This window comes from Rana temporaria, chromosome 3, assembly GCF_905171775.1.
Source record: "Rana temporaria chromosome 3, aRanTem1.1, whole genome shotgun sequence".
Taxonomy (NCBI): domain Eukaryota; kingdom Metazoa; phylum Chordata; class Amphibia; order Anura; family Ranidae; genus Rana; species Rana temporaria.
Window position 1 is genome coordinate 421,783,547 of NC_053491.1, and position 19,243 is coordinate 421,802,789.

General features: G+C 44.5%; 1 protein-coding gene across 1 annotated transcript in view; it reads left to right on the forward strand.

Annotated features, from left to right (window-relative positions):
• Window positions 1–14,022, forward strand: part of PDLIM2 (PDZ and LIM domain 2) — a 29,238-nt gene extending 15,216 nt beyond the window's left edge. The window contains exons 3-4 of the mRNA XM_040346164.1: window positions 1,235–1,370; window positions 13,534–14,022. Coding sequence (XP_040202098.1) covers window positions 1,235–1,370; window positions 13,534–13,699 — 302 coding nt within the window. The 3' untranslated portion in view covers window positions 13,700–14,022. The remainder of the gene's footprint in view (window positions 1–1,234; window positions 1,371–13,533) is intronic.
• The last annotated feature ends 5,221 nt before the right edge of the window (window positions 14,023–19,243 follow it).

A 19,243-nucleotide genomic window follows, 5' to 3' on the forward strand; every position in this document is an offset into this window, starting at 1 on the left:
TTAGATTAGTAGTCAGTGAGAAGTATGCTCATTAGGCCCCTTTCACATTGGACCTGTAGCCGCGGTGGTGGTATATCGCCGCTAAAAATAGCGGCGCTATACCGCCGGGATTGCCGCGGGAATCAGCCGCTAGCGGTGCGGTATTAACCCCCGCTAGCGGCCGATAAAGGGTTAATACCGCCCGCAATGCGCCTCTATAGAGGCGCATTGCGGGCGGTATTGCCGCGGTTCCCATTATTTTCAATGGGAAGGAGCGGTGAAGGAGCGGTATACATGCCGCTCCTCTCACCGCTCCAAAAATGCTGCTGACAGGAGATTTTTTTGGTCTCCCGCCAGCGCATCACCACAGTGTGAAAGCCCTCGGGCTTTCACATTGAGTCTGCAGTGCAGGAGTTTTTCAGGCAGGATAGCAGCGCTATTTTTAGCGCTTTACCGCCTGAAAAACTCCTCAATGTGAAAGGGGCCTTAGTAGTCAGTGGAAAAAATGCTCTTTACATTGGTGATCAGTGGGAAGAAGGCTCTTTACATTGGTGGTCAGTGGGAAGAAGGCTCTTTACATTGGTGGTCAGTGGGAAGAAGGCTCTTTACATTGGTGGTCAGTGGGAAGAATGCTCCTTAGATTAGTAGTCAGTGGAAAAAATGCTCTTTACATTGGTGGTCAGTAGGAAGAAGGCTTCTTAGATTAGTTGTTACTAGGAAGAATTCCCCTTACATTAGTGGTCAGTAGGAAGATAGCCCCATACAGATAGCTGAAAATCTCATTGGGGCCAGTGGTAGTTTATGCAAGATGAAAAAATGATTTACTGTTGGAGGGACACTTATCAATCCCTGGAGGAACCCTAGGATTCAAAAGAATCCTGGTTGAGAAAACCATAAACCTTCACATTCTCTACATTTGAATAAATGTATTAAAATGTAACAAACATGTTGAGATGCATTTAAACATTTGTCATCTGTTGTCTGTACACATCAGCTGCCAACCTTCAGTATTTGAACAAAGACTAGAAACGGCCTTGTGATCTGGCTGGCACCAAGAACCAACTGGAACAGTCATGCGATTTATCTTTTTCCTAGGAAGATGTGACATACTCAGGAGGTGCACAGATAGGAAACACATCTCTGAATGAAATAAATGTGACTCATTCACTTGTAGAAACTATTTGTAGGAATAGGGGAATCTCTGAATGTCTTGGATGGAGCTCAGAATAATGGGGGTTGTTTTGCTGTATTCCAGGTATTTCCACGTCCTTCCCCAGCAGACTGTCACCCAGTGTACAGAAACCTATAAACAGCAGCCCTATGCAGAAACCCATCCTCAACTCAGTGCCTTCCCCGGTGAGGGTCTGCGAGAAGTGCAACAAAGGCATCAGGTGAGTGCTGTGACACCGTGGTCTGAACGATGAATGAGAGGGTAATAGTGGGGTCAAATAAACACTGTTATAAAGTTATATAAAATGAATAATAGTACAAAGTTCAGATAAAATTCACCCAGTCAAGTTTATTGATGTAATCTATGCAAAAAAAAAAGTCAGCAGCTACAAATACTGCAGCTGCTGACTTTTAATATTAGGACACTTGCCTGTTCTGGGCGCCCGCAATGTCGGCACCCAAAGCTGGTCTGTTCTTCGGATCTCGGGTGGAGGCGCCGCCATCTTCGTTAAGGGAATCAGCCTTGCGGCTTCATTTCCTGGTTCCCTACTACGTATGAGCGAGTCGCGCTGCGTGATCCCACTTGTCCTTGCTGTCTTCTGGGACCTGTGTGTCTCCCAGAAGACAGCGGGGCGAAGTAGGCGCCGGATGTGGCGTAGGTCGCCAAGGCATCCTATGCGTGGAAGTGGGAGCAAATACCTGTATTACACAGGTATCTGCTCCCTCCTCCCCCCTGAAAGGTGCCAAATGTGACACCGGATGGGGGGGACGATTTGGAAAAGCAGAAGTTCCATTTTTGGGTGGAACTCCACTTAAGTCAACTAATTTCATCCTAAAGCCCTTAAAATCTTACCCAGACCTGTTATTTGAATAAAATCCGAGATGTATTAAACAGGTATCGTTACAAGAAGTATTATTTTTCTTGAACAAAAACCACATTCAATGCCAGGTTCACATATATGCGAATTGGATGTGGATTTCTCCTGTGACCGACTCTCAATGGAGCCAGTTTACAGAGCTCCGGGGCGGCTGCGGTCCTCATTTAGAAAGGGTCCTGTGCGTCTTCTGACCTGATTCAGGTGCGATTTCAGGCAAACATTTGGACCTGATTCACACCTGAATTGGTGAACGGGAATACACCGGACCCCATGCTGGGATTCGCGGCCGCAGCATGTGTGATTGGAGCCTCACAGTTAGAATTTTGTTTATTCGAGAAACATTTTCCATCTTGTTACTTCCATGGCAACTGCTGATAAAACAAAGGCTAAGATGGCATCTTCCATGGCTGTAAATGAGAGGGGATTTAGTTCTGCCTTGCAGACCTTGCAAGTACAGGAACATGTCTGTTGATCTGTCAGAAATGCCCTTTTGAACAGCATTTTTGTGGACTGAGTAGTGTCAGCCGTGCCCAGTGCCTTTTGATAAACTGCTCAACCATTCCCAGTTTAGATCCCTACAATATAAAAGCTAATCCACCTGTAGTCCATGATAAGAACCAGCATAGGTGTGCGCAGCCTTTGGCATTAGGGTGTGCACCCCAAAGCTCAAACACACTCTGCCGATCACTCATGATGTTCATTCAGAAAGGGAAGGGGTCGATAAATGGCATATTTACTGGCCCCTTCCCCGACTCATCCTAAAACATTAACAGCAACAACCGGTGGGAGAGGAGGGAAGCCGGTAGTGCTGTGGGGGGGGGGGGGGGGGAAGGGCAGCCAGGTCATTAGGGGGAATCTGTTCTGCACAGGGTGATTAGGGTGTGCCTGGGCACACCTGGCACACCCTGTGCGCACGCCTATGAGAACCAGATAACACAGGAAGTGTGCAGGAGACACAGGACAGCTCTGATTTTCTGGCAGAACCAATGGGTCATTTTTGCAATTATCAAACATATATAACAATTTTCTTTATATAATTCCTGGTGATCCTTCCATGAAGGTCCTTGTTCAGGCACTTCCCATTACAGGGTGGCAATGCTCTGTCCTTGTCTTCCAAATGTGTCCCCCTGTTGGCACCCTGTCATATCGGCTTCCAATAGAGGCTACAATTGGCCATTTAAACACACATTACTCAGGCTCGGTGCACTGCTGTCACCATCAGGAAACTCATTCTGAGAAATCTCATGCAGTCATTGCTGGAGTACATTTACTGTATGTAGACAAGAAGTAGCTACTAAGAGGCTGCAAGATGTCAGCAGCACTGAGATAGAAGGGTAGAAAAAGTTGGTTAGTTGCAGGTGTAGAGGTAGGAGCAGGAGGAGAAGGATTTGTTTTAGATGCACTGGATGTAAAAGATGATGCACTTCCAGCAGGCATAGGCGAACAACAGGGGTGGGCATGGAGTTAGAGTGGGGGGAGGTTTGCACAGGCTTGGCGAGAGAGGGGGTACAGGTGCAATGGTGAAGGAGATGCAGAGTTGCAGAAAAGCGTTGGTCATGAATAGTCACTGTCAGCTTTAACCACATCAAAAGCCTTATCTCCAGTAAGGGGGTGTAGAATTTATAAGGTGAACTAGTGTAGCGGTGTCCCTGACCCCTAAAGGCCTAATGGTAACCTCCAGAGTCAAGGAGAGCTGACATCTTTTCTCGAAGTGTGGGTTATTAGCATAGGTGTGCGCAGCCTATTACATTAGGGTGTGCACCCCAAAACTCAAACACACATGCGTATATATATATATATATATATAGATCTATATAGATATAGATCTATATACAGTATATATATATATATATATATAAATATATATATATGGCAGTAGGGCAATGGACAGCGTCAGTAGAACAGTTGATGGTGTCAGTGGGCAGGGACTGTTGTCAGTAGTTTATTTGTATTCTTTTTTTATTATTACTTTTTACAATTTAATTTTTTAAAACATTTTTTTACAATCACTTTTGAGACAAGGAAAGGGGCTGAGGACAGAGATTCCTGAGTCCCTTTCTCCGCAGCCAAGCAGCAGGGGGAATATGTGCAGCACAGGGTGATTAGGGTGTGCCTGGGCACACCTGGCACACCCTGTGCGCACGCCTATGGTTATTAGGTATGTTGGGTGTAATGAAAGTTAAAAACATGGACGCCAGTCACTTTTTGAATGCAAGAAAAATTGATTTATTGTCTCTTAAACAGAACTGGGGGAGAGAGGGTTAGGGCCAGGACACCCTTAGGCAGATGCAATAGCAATTGGCAGACTCCGAGACAAAAATAATAGACAGACAGCCATACAGGTAGAGGGCCTTTAAGTTGGATGCAGCAACTGTAATTGTAGAACTGCTGTCTCCTATGGCAACTGAACTTTCAACAGTCAATAGAGATCTATACACATGACTCACAGTAACCCATTACAGATCTCTCACATCTCACAGTATCTCACTGTAGATCTTCACTCACTGAGCTCCCAGTCTCTCACTAGACTTCAAGATCCCAGTTGTCACTGGATCCCCCGAGCTTTTCCACAGCTAACCCGCTGTATTCTCCTCAAGCTTCACCCACTGGGTAGCTGGCTTGACACTCTGCTGAAGCTTTCCCACTTCTTCATTGTCCCCGGCTGGTGAAAAGGCTGCTCTGGTACTTTTTCAGACTTCCATTCACTGGCCTCTGATAACAGGAGTGGTTGTCCCTTGGTAACGACTGCTTCCCCTTTACCTCTGGCCTTGATCCTCACTTGCCCCTGGCGACAGGAGTGGTCGTGTTTTTCCCTCACCGCTGGCAACAATTCAGTTCCCCATCTGGCAGAAGCTCTGCAACTTGGTTGGGCTTCCAGCCTGAAGCCCCAACCCTGTGCTGCTTCTCTCAAACCCGGATAGGCCTCAGACAGCCTAGCAGCCAGGTGCTCCCAGAATGGGCCTCTGGCTTCTGGCCTAGCAACCCGGAGCCTTGCAACACACGTTCATCCAGACAGCCTTCCAGGTGGCACAGAACCCCGATCACCTGACTCCTCCCGAATAAATAGGCTCTCCCAGCAGGCCAAGGGGCCAAAAAAAAACTGCCAATTGGCTGAGACCACCCATCCACTCCTAGTCTAAATTCACTAAGCCCTTGTCATTCTAATGCCAGAGAGAAGAAAGAGGTGCATCAAATTCTGAGTTAGAGAAAAGTGAGTGGATCCCCCTAACAATTAGCCAGGCTAGTTACCACCTAGCAAACTAAATTTGTTAGCAACCCTGCCCACAACCAGGATGCTACAAGCAAAAGCATGCCTATTCTAGAATTGGCAAGGTCAGGTTGGTATAAGCATAGGAGTGTTGCAGGTGCAGAGGTAAGAACAGGAAGGTGGTTGAGTGTAAAAGAGGGTGTGCTTCCAGCATGGATAGGGTAATAGCAGGGGTGAGGGGCATGGAGTGAGAATGGGGGAGGCATGCACAGGCTTGGCGAGAGAGGGGGTACAGGTGCAATGATGAAGGAGGTGCAGAAAATTGTTGGCCATGGATAGCCACTATGAGCTATAAACCATCAAAAACCCTACCTCCAGTAAGGGCGTGTAGGCTTTATAATGTGTATATAGTTCATTCCTTTTGCATACGTGTGATCTAAGTTTACGTGTCTGTTGCGTACTGACCAGGTATGTCATAATGACAATGGCATATATCTATGGTGGCACTCCCATTCTTCTGAAAGTATTTCCTAATGATATAATGTGTGTTTATCTTAGTGATGTATGTGGAGTGTATGACATTTGTTTATCCAGTGTGTGTCACAGTGACTGGAATTCCATAAGCAATATTCATCATGATCACTGCTATGCTGAGAATCTAGGATGTGTTTATAGAGTCTTTCCTCCTTCAGATGAACAGGGAACGGGTTTGCTTAATAAGGCAGTGCTGTGATCAACACTGATATGTACATATATATACAGTGGGGATCGAAAGTTTGGGCACCCCAGGTAAAAATTTGTATTAATGTGCATAACGAAGCCAAGGAAAGATGGAAAAATCTCCAAAAGGCATCAAATTACAGATTAGACATTCTTATAATATGTCAAAAAAAGTTAGATTTTATTTCCATCATTTACACTTTCAAAATTACAGAAAACAAAGAAATGGCGTCTGCAAAAGTTTGGGCACCCTGCAGAATTTATAGCATGCACTGCCCCCTTTGCAAAGCTGAGACCTGCCAGTGTCATGGATTGTTCTCAATCATCGTCTGGGTAGACCAGGTGATGTCAATCTCAAAGGTTTTAAATGCCCAGACTCATCTGACCTTGCCCCAACAATCAGCACCATGGGTTCTTCTAAGCAGTTGTCTAGAAAACTGAAACTGAAATTAGTTGACGCTCACAAAGCTGGAGAAGGCTATAAGAAGATAGCAAAGCGTTTTCAGATGTCAATATCCTCTGTTCGGAATGTAATTAAGAAATGACAGTCATCAGGAACAGTGGAAGTTAAAGCAAGATCTGGAAGACCAAGAAAAATATCAGACAGAACAGCTCGCAGGATTGTGAGAAAGGCAATTCAAAACCCACGTTTGACTGCACGATCCCTCCAGAAAGATCTGGCAGACACTGGAGTTGTGGTACACTATTCCACTATAAAGAGATACTTGTACAAATATGGTCTTCATGGAAGAGTCATCAGAAGAAAACCTCTTCTACGTCCTCACCACAAAAATCAGCGTTTGAACTTTGCAAATGAACATATAGACAAGCCTGATGCATTTTGGAAACAAGTTCTGCGGACCGATGAGGTTAAAATAGAACTTTTTGGCCGGAATGAGCAAAGGTATGTTTGGAGAAGAAAGGGCACAGAATTTAATGAAAAGAACCTCTGTCCAATTGTTAAGCATGGGGGTGCATCAATCATGCTTTGGGGTTGTATTGCAGCCAGTGGCACAGGGAACATTTCACGAGTAGAAGGAAAAATGAATTCAATAACATTTTTGCAAATTTTGGATGGTAACTTAATGCAATCTGTGAAAAAGCTGAAGTTAAAGAGAGGATGGCTTCTACAAATGGATAATGATCCTAAACACACCTCAAAATTCACGGGGGATTACATCAAGAGGCGTAAACTGAAGGTTTTGCCATGGCCTTCACAATCTCCTGACCTCAACATAATTGAAAATCTATGGATAGACCTTAAAAGAGCAGTGCGTGACAGACGGCCCAGAAATCTCAAAGAACTGGAAGACTTTTGTAAGGAAGAATGGGCAAAGATACCTCAAACAAGAATTGAAAGACTCTTGGCTGGCTACAAAAAGCGTTTACAAGCTGTGATACTTGCCAAAGGGGGCAGTACAAGATATTTACTCTGCAGGGTGCCCAAACTTTTGCAGACGCCATTTTTTTGTTTTCTGTAATTTTGAAAGTGTAAATGATGGAAATAAAATCTAACTTTTTTTTACATATTATAAGAATGTCTAATCTGTAACTTGATGCCTTTTGGAGAATTTTCCATCTTTCCTTGGCTTCTTAATGCACATTAATACACATTTTTACCTGGGGTGCCCAAACTTTCGATCCCCACTGTACATAGTACAGTATTTTGGTCTGATCTATATACTGTAGTTGTATATAAAATGATCTTTTAATCTTTCAAAAAGTGTTTCCCAGTGCAAAACCTTTCATCCAAATTCTAAATGGCTGCATTTGTATATTTTAAAAGACAATATAAAGGAATAGAAGTGGAAAAAAATCTCTTGTAGATTTAACTACTTAAACCATTTTGCTGGCCAAAGACCAGGCCACTTTTTGCAATTCGCCACTGCATCACTTTAACTGACAATTGTGCGGTTGTACAATGTGTTTTTTAAACAAAATTTATGTCTTTTTTTTTCCACAAATAGAGCTGTATTTTGGTGGTATTTGATCATCTCTGCGGTTTTTATTTTTTGCGCTATAAATAAAAATACAGCGACAATTTTGAAAAAAAATCTTTTTTTTAACTTATTGCTATATTAAATATCCCCCAAAAATATATAAAACAACTTTTTTTTTCCCCTCAGTTTAGGCCGATATGTATTCTTCTATATTTTCTTGGTAAAAATCGCAATAAGCATTTATTGATTGCTTTGCACAAAAGTTATAGCGTCTACAAAATAGGGGATAGTTTTATGGCATTTTTATTAATAATTTATTTTTTATTGTGACTGCGACATTATGGCAGACACATCAGACACTTTTGACACCATTTTGGGACCATTGTCATTTTTACAGAGATCAGTGCTATAAAAATGCTCTGATTACTGTAAAAATGAAGCTAGCAGTGAAGGTGTTAACCTGTAGGGGGCGCTGAAGGGGTTAAGTGTGACCTAGGGAGTGCTTCTAACTGTTAGGGGGCGTGGCTTGCTGTGACACATCACTGATCGCTGTTCCCGATGACAGGGAACAGAAGATCAGTGACATGTCACTAGGAAGAACGGGGAGATGTTGTGTTTACACTGACATCTCCCTGTCCTTCGGCTCTGTGACCCGATCGCGGGACACCGGCGGACATTGAGTCCGCGAGTCCCGTGGGCACAGTCACGGAGCTCGCGACAGGGTTACAAGCGGGCCGTCGCCGCTCACGTGACCACATGGCGGCAAATTAAAGGGGACATATATATATATATGCCCAGCCGTGCCATTCTGTCGACGTATACGATTGTGCGGCGGTCAGCTAGCTGTTAATTCTCCTTTAAGGGGGTGTGGCAGAGGGCGTGTCTTATGCCTACATATGTTTGCTAGTAGGTGTCCCTCATTCCCATCTCAAAATATTGGGAGGTATGCATTATGATAAAAAAACCTTCTGCCTATACAACCCCTTTTAGATTCGGGCAAAAGGAAATCAGCTGTCTCCAACTCTGGATTTTTGAAGACTTCATGCACAGTGGGTGTTTGCCCATCTTTCCTTTGCTCCTGGCAGGAAAAAAGCAGCTGAAAAAAGTGCCTTAAGCCTTGTTTTGCACATGTGTTTAGGCACGTCAAGCATTTGGGCTTTCATCCATTTCATTGGCCAGAATATTCATTTATTTTGGCCTTTGAAATTAATAAATGGTCAAGAGCTAAACGCGCCTATGGCGTGATTAGGTGCATTAAGGCACAATCAGCTTTTTTTCACCCAAACACTCCAGTGATTTTTTTTTCTGCCTTTAAACGCCTATAATCATCCGCATGTCCGTCAACACATAGACTAACAGAGGGGCATTTAGAGGTAGAAAGAAAAAACCTTAAATGCCTGTAAAAGCGGCTTTTTTGCCACCCAGTGTGCATGAGCCCTTAATGCTCTGACAGCTGATTTCACCGACAGTAAACTCTGGTTACAATATTTTGCATCACATGCAAATTGCAGTGAATTAACTTAATTCATTGGCCTGTCGTGTCTGTATGACACTGTGTGGCACCTGTATGAGTTGCCATTTATACCTTTTAATTCTATAATAAGAAAAGCAATATGTTATTTATGAATTCATGCCTTTTGCTGTGGTGCGTATCAGCGTATCAGTGGTCCGTCTACAAGGCCAAACTCCAGCCAGATGTAAAAGAGACAGATAAACCACTTAATAACCACCCTATAGCATATTTACTTGTAGAATCACATATATATATACACATACACACATGATTCTGCACTTCCGCCTAGGGGGCGCACCACTGCTGCTGTGATTATTCGCAGCAGAAGCCGATCAGTGGATGCTCGCAAATGGATATCCACCGACACCCGCCGAACGCCGGGAAGAGAGTCTGGAGCTATGTAAACAAGGCAGAGCTCCGTTTTGACAGTAGGGATTAAATCCATGACATCCCTTGGTAAAAGCACCTCACAAAGTACACAAAAGCACTGGCTAGGCACATATTTAACCCTACATGTTTAAACACTTTCTAGCCAGTGTCATTAGTACAGTGACAGTGCATATTTTTGGCGCTGATCAATGTATTAGTGTCACTGGTTCCCACAAAGGGTCAGAAGTGTCAGGCCCGGATTCTCGTACGAGTTACGCCGGCGTATCTCCAGATACACCGTCGTAACTCTGAGTCCAAGCCGTTGTATCTACTGTATGCGCCTGATTCTTAGAATCAGTTACGCATAGATTTGTATTAGATCCGACCGGTGTAAGTCTCTTACGCCGTCGGATCTTAACTGCATATTTACGCTGGCCGCTAGGGGCGTGTACGCTGATTTACGCCTAGAAATATGTAAATTAGCTAGATACGCAAATTCACGAACGTACGCCCGGCCGACGCAGTACAGATACGCCGTTTACGTTGGGCTTTTCCCGGTGTAAAGTTACCCCTGCTATATGAGGCGTACATGCGGCGTACCAATGTTAAGTATGGACGTCATTCCCGTGTCTAATTTTTTAAATTTTACGGCGTTTGCGTAAGTCATTCGCGAATAGGGCTGGGCGTCATTTACGTTCACGTCTAAAGCATTGGCTTTTTGCGGGTTAATTTGGAGCATGCGCACTGGGATACGTTCACGGACGGCGCATGCGCCGTTCGTAAAAAGCGTCATTTACGTGGGATCACATAAAATTTACATAACACACGCCCACATCTATCACATTTGAATAAGGCGGGCTTACGCTGGCCTATTTACGCTACGCCGCCGCAACTTTCGTTTGAGAATACGGCACTTGCCTGTAAAAGTTGCGGAGGCGTAACGTAAATAGAATACGTTACGCCCATACAAAGATACGCGATTCTACGTGAATCCGGGCCTCAGTGTCCAATTGCCTGCCGCAATATCGAAGTCCCACTATAAGTCGCTGATCATTGCCATTACTTGTATAAATGTGCAAAATCCGATAGTTTCTAGCAGGGCTGTGGAGTCGGTAGATAAATGTTCCGACTCCGACTCCTCAGTTTTTTGTACTTCCGACTCCGACTCCTCTGTATTAATATGCGAATGTATTTTATACATTCCTTGAGTGAAAGAAACGCAACCTACCACAGGACTACTGGCTGGGAAGCCAACAGTCTACTGTATTGCACAGTTTAAGCAAAAGACAAACACAATGAAAACAAAGTTTTATTAATTTCTTCTAAGCTCTTCTAGCAGAGAGGTAGTTGGGCTGCTGCTTTCTCCTGTGTGTGCTTATCTGCTGCTGAAGATAGGGCAGTGGGAGGATCCAGGAAGGGGCATTTATTCTAAAACATGATTTTCCTAGGAGAATCCCATAGTCATGTTTAAAGTTTAAGCTAACAATCAGAGTTTACAAGTTTTTATAGCCTTAGCTAAATAACAGCAGTTTTTCCAATGGTTTACAGCTTCAGTCTTGAACTATTGGCCCTCCATTCCCTTCACTTATACAAGTGTCTCACTCTCTATTCCTGCAAAAAACATATTTATTTAATCCCTTATCAGTGAGTTCCCTGTAAAAGCAGAACACAACACTATGGAAAGTATAAGTATTGCAGCTCCTAATTGTGCGTTGCGTGCCATATAGTGAAGCACATGAAAAGCATGCTTCTTCACGGTCACTTAACGTGTTCGTTTTGCGGTTACGTGAGGCACTGCATGCATTGGTCTTTATTCTTACAGTAGAGAAGTCATTAATTATAACTTTTTGTGAATTGGGACATTTAAACTTGCTTTTTTTTTTTTTTATTCCAATCTAAATTTAGTAGGAGTCGGAGTCGGTGCATTGTTTGCCGACTCCGACTCCAGGTACCCAAAATTTCCCCCGACTCCGACTCCTCGACTCCGACTTCCAACTCCACAGCCCTGGTTTCTAGATGCTATAACTTTTGCTAAAACCAATAAATATATGATTACTGGGATTTGTTTTTGTTTTTTACCAAAAATATACAGCAGAATACATATTGGCCTAAATTTATGAAAATATTTGATTAAAAAAAAAAAAAATTATGTGGATGTTTTATAGCAGAAAGTAAAAAATATATATATTTTTTTTGTTCTAAATTGTCGGTTGTAATCAAATATCACCAAAAGAAAGCTATAATTGTGTGAAAAATGATCTATTTTTTTTGCGTACAGTGTTGCATGACCACGTAATTGTCAATTAAAATAACGTAGTGCTATCGTAAAAAATGGCCTGGTCATAAAGGGGGGTAAATATTCTGAAGGTCAAGTGGATAATGCAGGTTATTAAAGGAGAAGTATGGGAATAAAAAAAATAAACACATATTCACCTCCAAGCTGTAGCTGTCACCCACTAGCTCTAAGCCTGAGAACAGAGAGATCATGTGACTACTGCATTGACTTTTAGGTCTTCCTGGAGCAGAGAGTGGTGACTGTCAGTCACCATCTCTCCGCTCTGCCCCTCCAGTGCTCACTGGAGCGCCTGGCTGTAGAGGGGGTGGGAGCGGCTGGCTCAGGCTCTCAGTGGGGAACTGTGAGGCTGAACCAGCTGCCAATCGGGCATCTGGGTGGATCTTTAAATTATTGTCAGCAGGGCAGCCATCGGAAATTTTGGGGCTCCTCATACAGCTTCAGGCATGGGCCCCCTGAAGCAGAGATCTGGGGGGGGGGGGGGGGCTGACACGAATTGAGAACTGGGGGGGAGTGCTGCTGCGAATTGAGAACCGAGGGGGTGCTGCTGCAAATTGAGAACCGGGGGGGGGTGGCCGCTAATTGAGAACCAGGGGGGGGAATGGGGTTGCTGAACATGACACTGGCATCTCAGTCGCCTCTTCCTCCGCAAACTGAAAGTGAAGTGAAAGTATTTTCTCTCCTCTCGCCGCAACATGAGAGGGGGAGGGGGTGCTACAGAAATGAAAGTTCTCTCCTCTCAGCCGCGAGCTGAGAAGGGAGGTAGCCGGGCCCCTGGGAACATTCTGGCCCCTTACAGGTGTAAGGCCTGTACCCCCCTGATGGCGACTCTGATTGTCGGGATCCTTTGAGAGCATGGAGCTGCTCTGTGACGTCACTCATGTGACCCAAAATAGAAGTATGGTCAAAAAGGCTTTGGCCATACTTCTCTTTTAATATGCCTAGAAGTGTACTCAAATTTTACTTGGTATCAGCTTCTTGCAATCACTAGCAGAGCTCAGGCTGGGAGGGAGAGAAGCACCACCAGGAGTCAATTAGTTGTGCTGCAGTGGAAGGGAATTGCTGATAGGAGAAGACAGGAGAGTGACAGAGAGACAAGCTCTATAGTCTGCTGCTTCTCTTTTCACTGTCTAGTCACAGGCTGGAGGGGGGAAAATACATGTAAGTGTAGCAAATGCAGCAGATAAGAATCAGGTTTCCACCCCTGCTAGTCAAGACTGTGTCAAGGCCACTGCCGAAATTGAAGGAATCACAGAGAAAAGGATCTATTAGAGGGTTCATATGACAGAGTCTCTTTAGTATATCAGGCGGTAGTATGAAGAAGAATATAGATATGAAAGGGTGAAAGACAGACATATGACTCTTCTAACTGAAATGCAAATCCATTTTATTATTGGTATAGCTGATTAGATGATGCGTATAATAAATACAGGAGCACTAATGTCATCTTTGTGTCTGTACAGTGATATGGCTGTGAGGATCGCAGAGGGACAGTACCGTCACCCAGCGTGCTACGTGTGTGAAGATTGTGGCCTCAACCTACGAATGAGAGGACACTTCTGGGCAGGCGACAACCTGGTGTGCGAGAAACACGCCCGATCCAGGCACAACACAAACCAGCGCACATGAGGAGATATCCCCAGCACACACCTCTTCACCCTAAGAGAAGACTAGACCTGATCTGACTATTCCAGCAGGAGCACCTTATACCTAAGTGCACCTTACACTGAGCACCAGTGACCTTTACAATGGACTGTGCATGTTCTTGCTTGAACAAAGGATTACTGTCACCTCCAGAGAAGCCATTAATAACATGCCTTGTGTTTTAACAGTGATGAGAAATGTTGCCAACATGGTTTGAAGCCTATGTCCCCTATATGAAGGCATCTCATATAGCATTAGAATTATGGGAGCACCACAAAGCTTAATTCAGTCCAGTATTTTGGAAAAAACAAAAAATACATACTCACCTCAATGCTGCATGTGTGATGTTGCAGCTGTCCCACATCAGCTCCAAGACCAAGAACTGAGCGATCACATGGCTGCTGATAGCTCAGTTCTCAGTCTTCACAGAGCAGAGAGCAGGGGTGGTCAGTCCCAGCACTGTGCCCCTCCATCGCTTACTGAAGCGCCAGGCTAGAGATGGGATGGGTGCAGATGGCTTCAGCTCTCAGCGACACTGATTGTCCGCACACACGATCGGATTTTCCGTCAGAAAAACCTTGGATGGTTTTTCCGACGGCATTCCGCTCAAGCTTGGCTTGCATACACACGGTCACACAAAAGTTCTCTGAACTTTCGAACGTTAAGAACGTGGTGATGTACAACACTAAGACGAGCCGAGAAAGTTCAATGCTTCCGAGCATGTGTCGAATTGTTTCCGAGCATGTGCCGGAATTGCTACAGACAATCTAAAAAGTTAGAACCAATCAATCTTTTGTTGGCGGAAATTCCGACAGCAAAAGTCTTATGGAGTATACACACGGTCGGAATTTCCGTTCAAAAGCTCACGTCGGGCTGTTGCTGTCGGAGAATCCGATAGTGTGAACGGGGCATCAGAGCTGGAGCCAGCTGTGAATCGGGTATCTGGATGGATCCCGACAATATGGTTGGGATGCTTTCAGAGCCTTAAATAGCTCTGCTACGGCAGCAGACAGCAGGCTTTAGGTCATTGTCTGTTGTTTTTCTAGGAGAGCAAAAATAAGTGCACTCCTGTGGCCCAGAAGAGAAGTATGGCCAAAAAACGTTGACCACACTTCGCTTTTTTAGTTCATTTTTTACCAAAGGGTAATCTAAAAAAAAACACACACATTTCAAGGGTTCGCAACCCTGCCTTCATCAGGGCTTGGCTGGCAGTGAGTTCAAACTTGTACTGGACATCTATTGTAAAACAATTCCCATAATATGAGATTCTGGTCACCAGACTTGGCTGCCAATATGGCACCCTGGATCTCATATTATCCATATAATTTTACAATTGTTGTCCAGTAGAAGTTTTAAACCTACTGCCCTGATGAAGGGGGAGTTTTGAACCGATATGCGTTGGATTTTTTTCGTTTGGTGAAAAATCAAATTATTAGTGGACTGAATCAAGCTTAGTGTGGCTCTCATCCTTCTAATGCTTTATAGACCTTCTCCGGGGGTTCCCATGGGACAACCTGCCTGACTGAGAGCTGCCTCTGAGAATCTTGACTGCTATATCTTGGCCCACTCTGGGGTCCAGTGCTCCTCCATCACATAACCACTATACATCTCATAGCAAAAAAAACACTCAAAACTGTGTATAAGGCCTGCCAGCTTTACACGTCTCTGTCTACTATTGAAACATCTATAGGCAGGAGGGTTATACATGTTATGTACTGAGAATATGGGCAATGGGCAAACCTGTTCTCCTGTCAGAGTGTGCCATATGATAAGCAGAGCTGTACCATTATATTATTTCACAAGCAATGCGTCTTCCTCTTTCCTACACTGTATACTAGACCAGACAAAGAACCTTTGTTTTCACAGTGAGAGCCAAAACGTTAAAAGCTTCTCTATGAACTTCCTCTATGCTGATCACACCATCTGAAAACAAATAGACCCTTAGGGGCCCATTTATACTATTGTGTTATATGCGTTGCTGTCTTTTGGTTCCAATCGCACCTTAACACATAAGGCAGGCCATAAATGGAGCAAATTCCTTTCCTGCAAGCATGGGTGTCTCCCACCAGGAGAAGACAGCGATTATGGCTGGCGGCTGTAGCAGCCGCTTGCAATAATCAGAAGCGAATCCAGCAAAGTGGTTGTACCCAAGTTGAATAATTAATGGTTCATACTTTGGCTGGTTCCTGCTAAACCGGCTGACATTCGAATCGTGTATGGCCGCCCTAGGGCAACGTTTGGTAGTATGAATGTCAGTGAGTTGCATTAGGAAAAATAGGTCACGTCTGATTTTTGATATTTTGACATTTCATGGGCTGCCTTAAAGCGGGGGTTCACCTAAATTTTGTTTTTTAACATTGTCATTAGGACAACTCGGCTGAATGTAATCGGCTGTTTTTTTTCCCCCGTACATACCGTATTTTCACCGCCGCTTCCGGGTATGTCTTCTGCGGGACTGGGCGTTCCTAATTGATTGACAGGCTTCCGACCGTCGCATACGTTCGGCTTCTTTCGGCAACTCGTGACGCGCTGTATGCGACGGTCGGAAGCCTGTCAATCAATTAGGAATGCCCAGTCCCGCAGAAGACATACCCGGAAGCGGCGATGAAAATACGGTATGTACAGGAAAAAAAAAAATAGCCGATTGTCATTAGGACAACTTGGCTGAATGTAATGTTAAAAATGTATTTTTTGGGTGAACCTCCACTTTAACACAATTCACATTAATGCACCCAAAAATGCAAATGGAAACTAAAGTATATTTACTGTAGACCTAAGAACAGAAATGTAATATATTGCAGCTATCAGTCCTTAGAACAGAAATGTAATATATTGCAGCTATCAGTCCTTAGAATTGGCGGCTGCATATGTTTTTTTCAACAACATTTTCAGCCAAGTACTTGATGACCTTGCCAGAAATGCAGTGTCTTCTTCTTTGTCACTTCCTGTGAACTACCACTTAGGTTCACACTGATGTGATGCGGGAGACGCAGCGAATCCTGTGCATTTCCCGCATGGCATTGCAATCAATGGGCATCCATGTGATCTGCTGTAGGTGCCAATGTTAAATTAATGACACCTCAAAAAACAGTGCGATTGCCAGAATTGCATGGCATGGGTGTGAATACCCATGCCATGCAATTCGGAAAAAAAGGATCCTGCACCTTTTTTTGCGGATGCAATTTGAGCCATGCAAAATGTATGGCTCAAATCGCAATACCACACAGATATCACATGTTATGTGCACAGGATTGTGGTGTGATTCCTGTGCAAGTCACATACTGTGTCTTCAACGCACAAGTGTGAACCCAGGCTAAAGCTGAATACTTGTTTGTGTGAAGAAACAGAAAAACCTGTTATGCCTAGTACACACACTGGGATTCCCCAGCCGGGTTTTCTGACGGGAAAAAGTCAGTCGGGAATCCCGGCGCATAAAAAGAGAGCTGGTTCTCTTTTTTTTGTCCGGCTTTGGCAGTTTTCTCATCGGAAAAACTGTGAGGGAGCATACACACGGCCGGGATTCCCAGCCAAAAGCTTTCCTCGCAGTTTTCCCGTCGGAAATCCCAGTCGTGTGTACGGAGCATCATACCTACACTGCTGGGAGGATATCTACATCTTAGTCCCTGGGCCTGCACATCTCCTCTGACCATTATGGGGAGTTCCCACTATTCCTGCTGTAGGTTTTTATTTATTTTATACTATGTCAACTGCAATAGGAGGAACTGGATCACTCAAAAGGTTGGGGGCAGGGGGGGCACAAAACTCCCAGATGAATAGAATTAGGACTGGGAGATTTAGCAGTGTGAATATCTAAGACATATCAGAATGTAGGGACTGGCAAGCTCCACCTTTATCCATGCTTCAGTTACTAAATCCCACATTTATGCCCCTTTCACACAGGTATACTGTCAGTTCATTTGTGACCCGTGATTAGACACCTCAAATACGAATCCCCATGAATGAAATATGGAATCTGTTTACTTTGGTCCATTTACACATAGAGAAATAAAGTCCTATTTCTGCTCCTGATAATTCCAGCTATCACTGTTGAGAGATGTGACAGCATGTAAGACGGGCAGGGAGGTTGGCACCCGCCTTTGTTCACTTTACTAGAATTGCCTTACTATGTCTATTTTATGTGCTATTAAACTGACTTTAAAAATTATTCACATTCTACGTTCTCATCTTTTGAGTTTCAAAACATACACACCAACACCCCAGGGCAACACATTATGGCATTAATAGCACGATTCTACTGGCAATTGGAGGTAGCTGCAAGGCAACATGGCTGCCAATACATGGAGTCGTTTACACAGGTCTGGGGGCGGCCACAGTCCATATTCAAAAAGGTCCTGTGAGTCTTTGGGTCATTTCAGGTGCAAATTCAGGCATAAACCCGGACCTGATTTGTACCTGAACCGGTAAACAGGGAAGCATCGGACCCCAGGCACGAACCTGTGGCCAAATATGTGCGAACCCGGCCTTAAACTTTAAAAAGACAAAAGTGACTGGTGCTCAATTCTGCCCCCATTTTTAGCCCTGTCATGAAATGTTAGCTTGCTCATTACCTTAAAGTGGAGTTCCACCCATAAATGGAACTTCCACTTTTTGGAACCCTCCGGTGTCACCTTTGGCACCTTTCAGGGGGGAGCAGATACCTGTCTAATACAGGTATTTGCTCCCACTTCCTGGCATAGATTACCTCGGGGATCTACGCCACTTCTGGCACCTACTCTGTACCCCCACTGTGTCTTTGGAACTTTTGCAAAGTGTGTGTGTGGTTACATGGTCCTGTGGCAGAGGACTGTGCAACGACTCGACTGCACTCATCTAGTCTGTGGCAGAGACTATTGCATGAGCTTCGCACCGGCTGCTAGGTCAGTGAGAGAGGCCTATCCGGTGGTCGCTGAATCCAGTGTGGAAACGGTTTGTCCTCTGGATCCAAGAACGTAACCGTGATCCGAAAAGCAAGGTACCTGAATCTCCCCTAACCCTCCATCCCTCTGTCTGAGCTTGTTTAATAAAACCTTGGAAAAGAGACTGTTGGTGCAGACCTTTGTGAAAAACTCTTTAAGGAGGACCCCTAATATGAACATGGTGAGGTAACGGCAGGCCCAAATTCAAGCCAGCAGCTCCTACGGGGGTAGTGTTACACACGCAATAAATACCAGGAGTGTGTTATGTGCAGAGTTCAGGGAGGCCCTATTTATAGTGTTCAGTTTCAGAGGTTTCCTATGCACAGAGTGCAGAATTCAGGTGTGCGCTGTGTACAGAGTGCAGGGTTGAGGAGTGCACTACATACAGAGTGCAGGGTTTAGGGGTGTGCAGGGTTCAGCTCTCTTTCACATGTCATCCACAGCTTACTTCCACCACTCCCCCTGGGTGCAAGGGCCACATAAAGTGGTTTGACACATGTGTCTTAAAGGGTCACACACATTGCATGCAATACACACAAGGTACATGCAATATACACACACTACACAAAATGCACACGTAATACATGGACAATACACAGGATGGCAAAGAAAC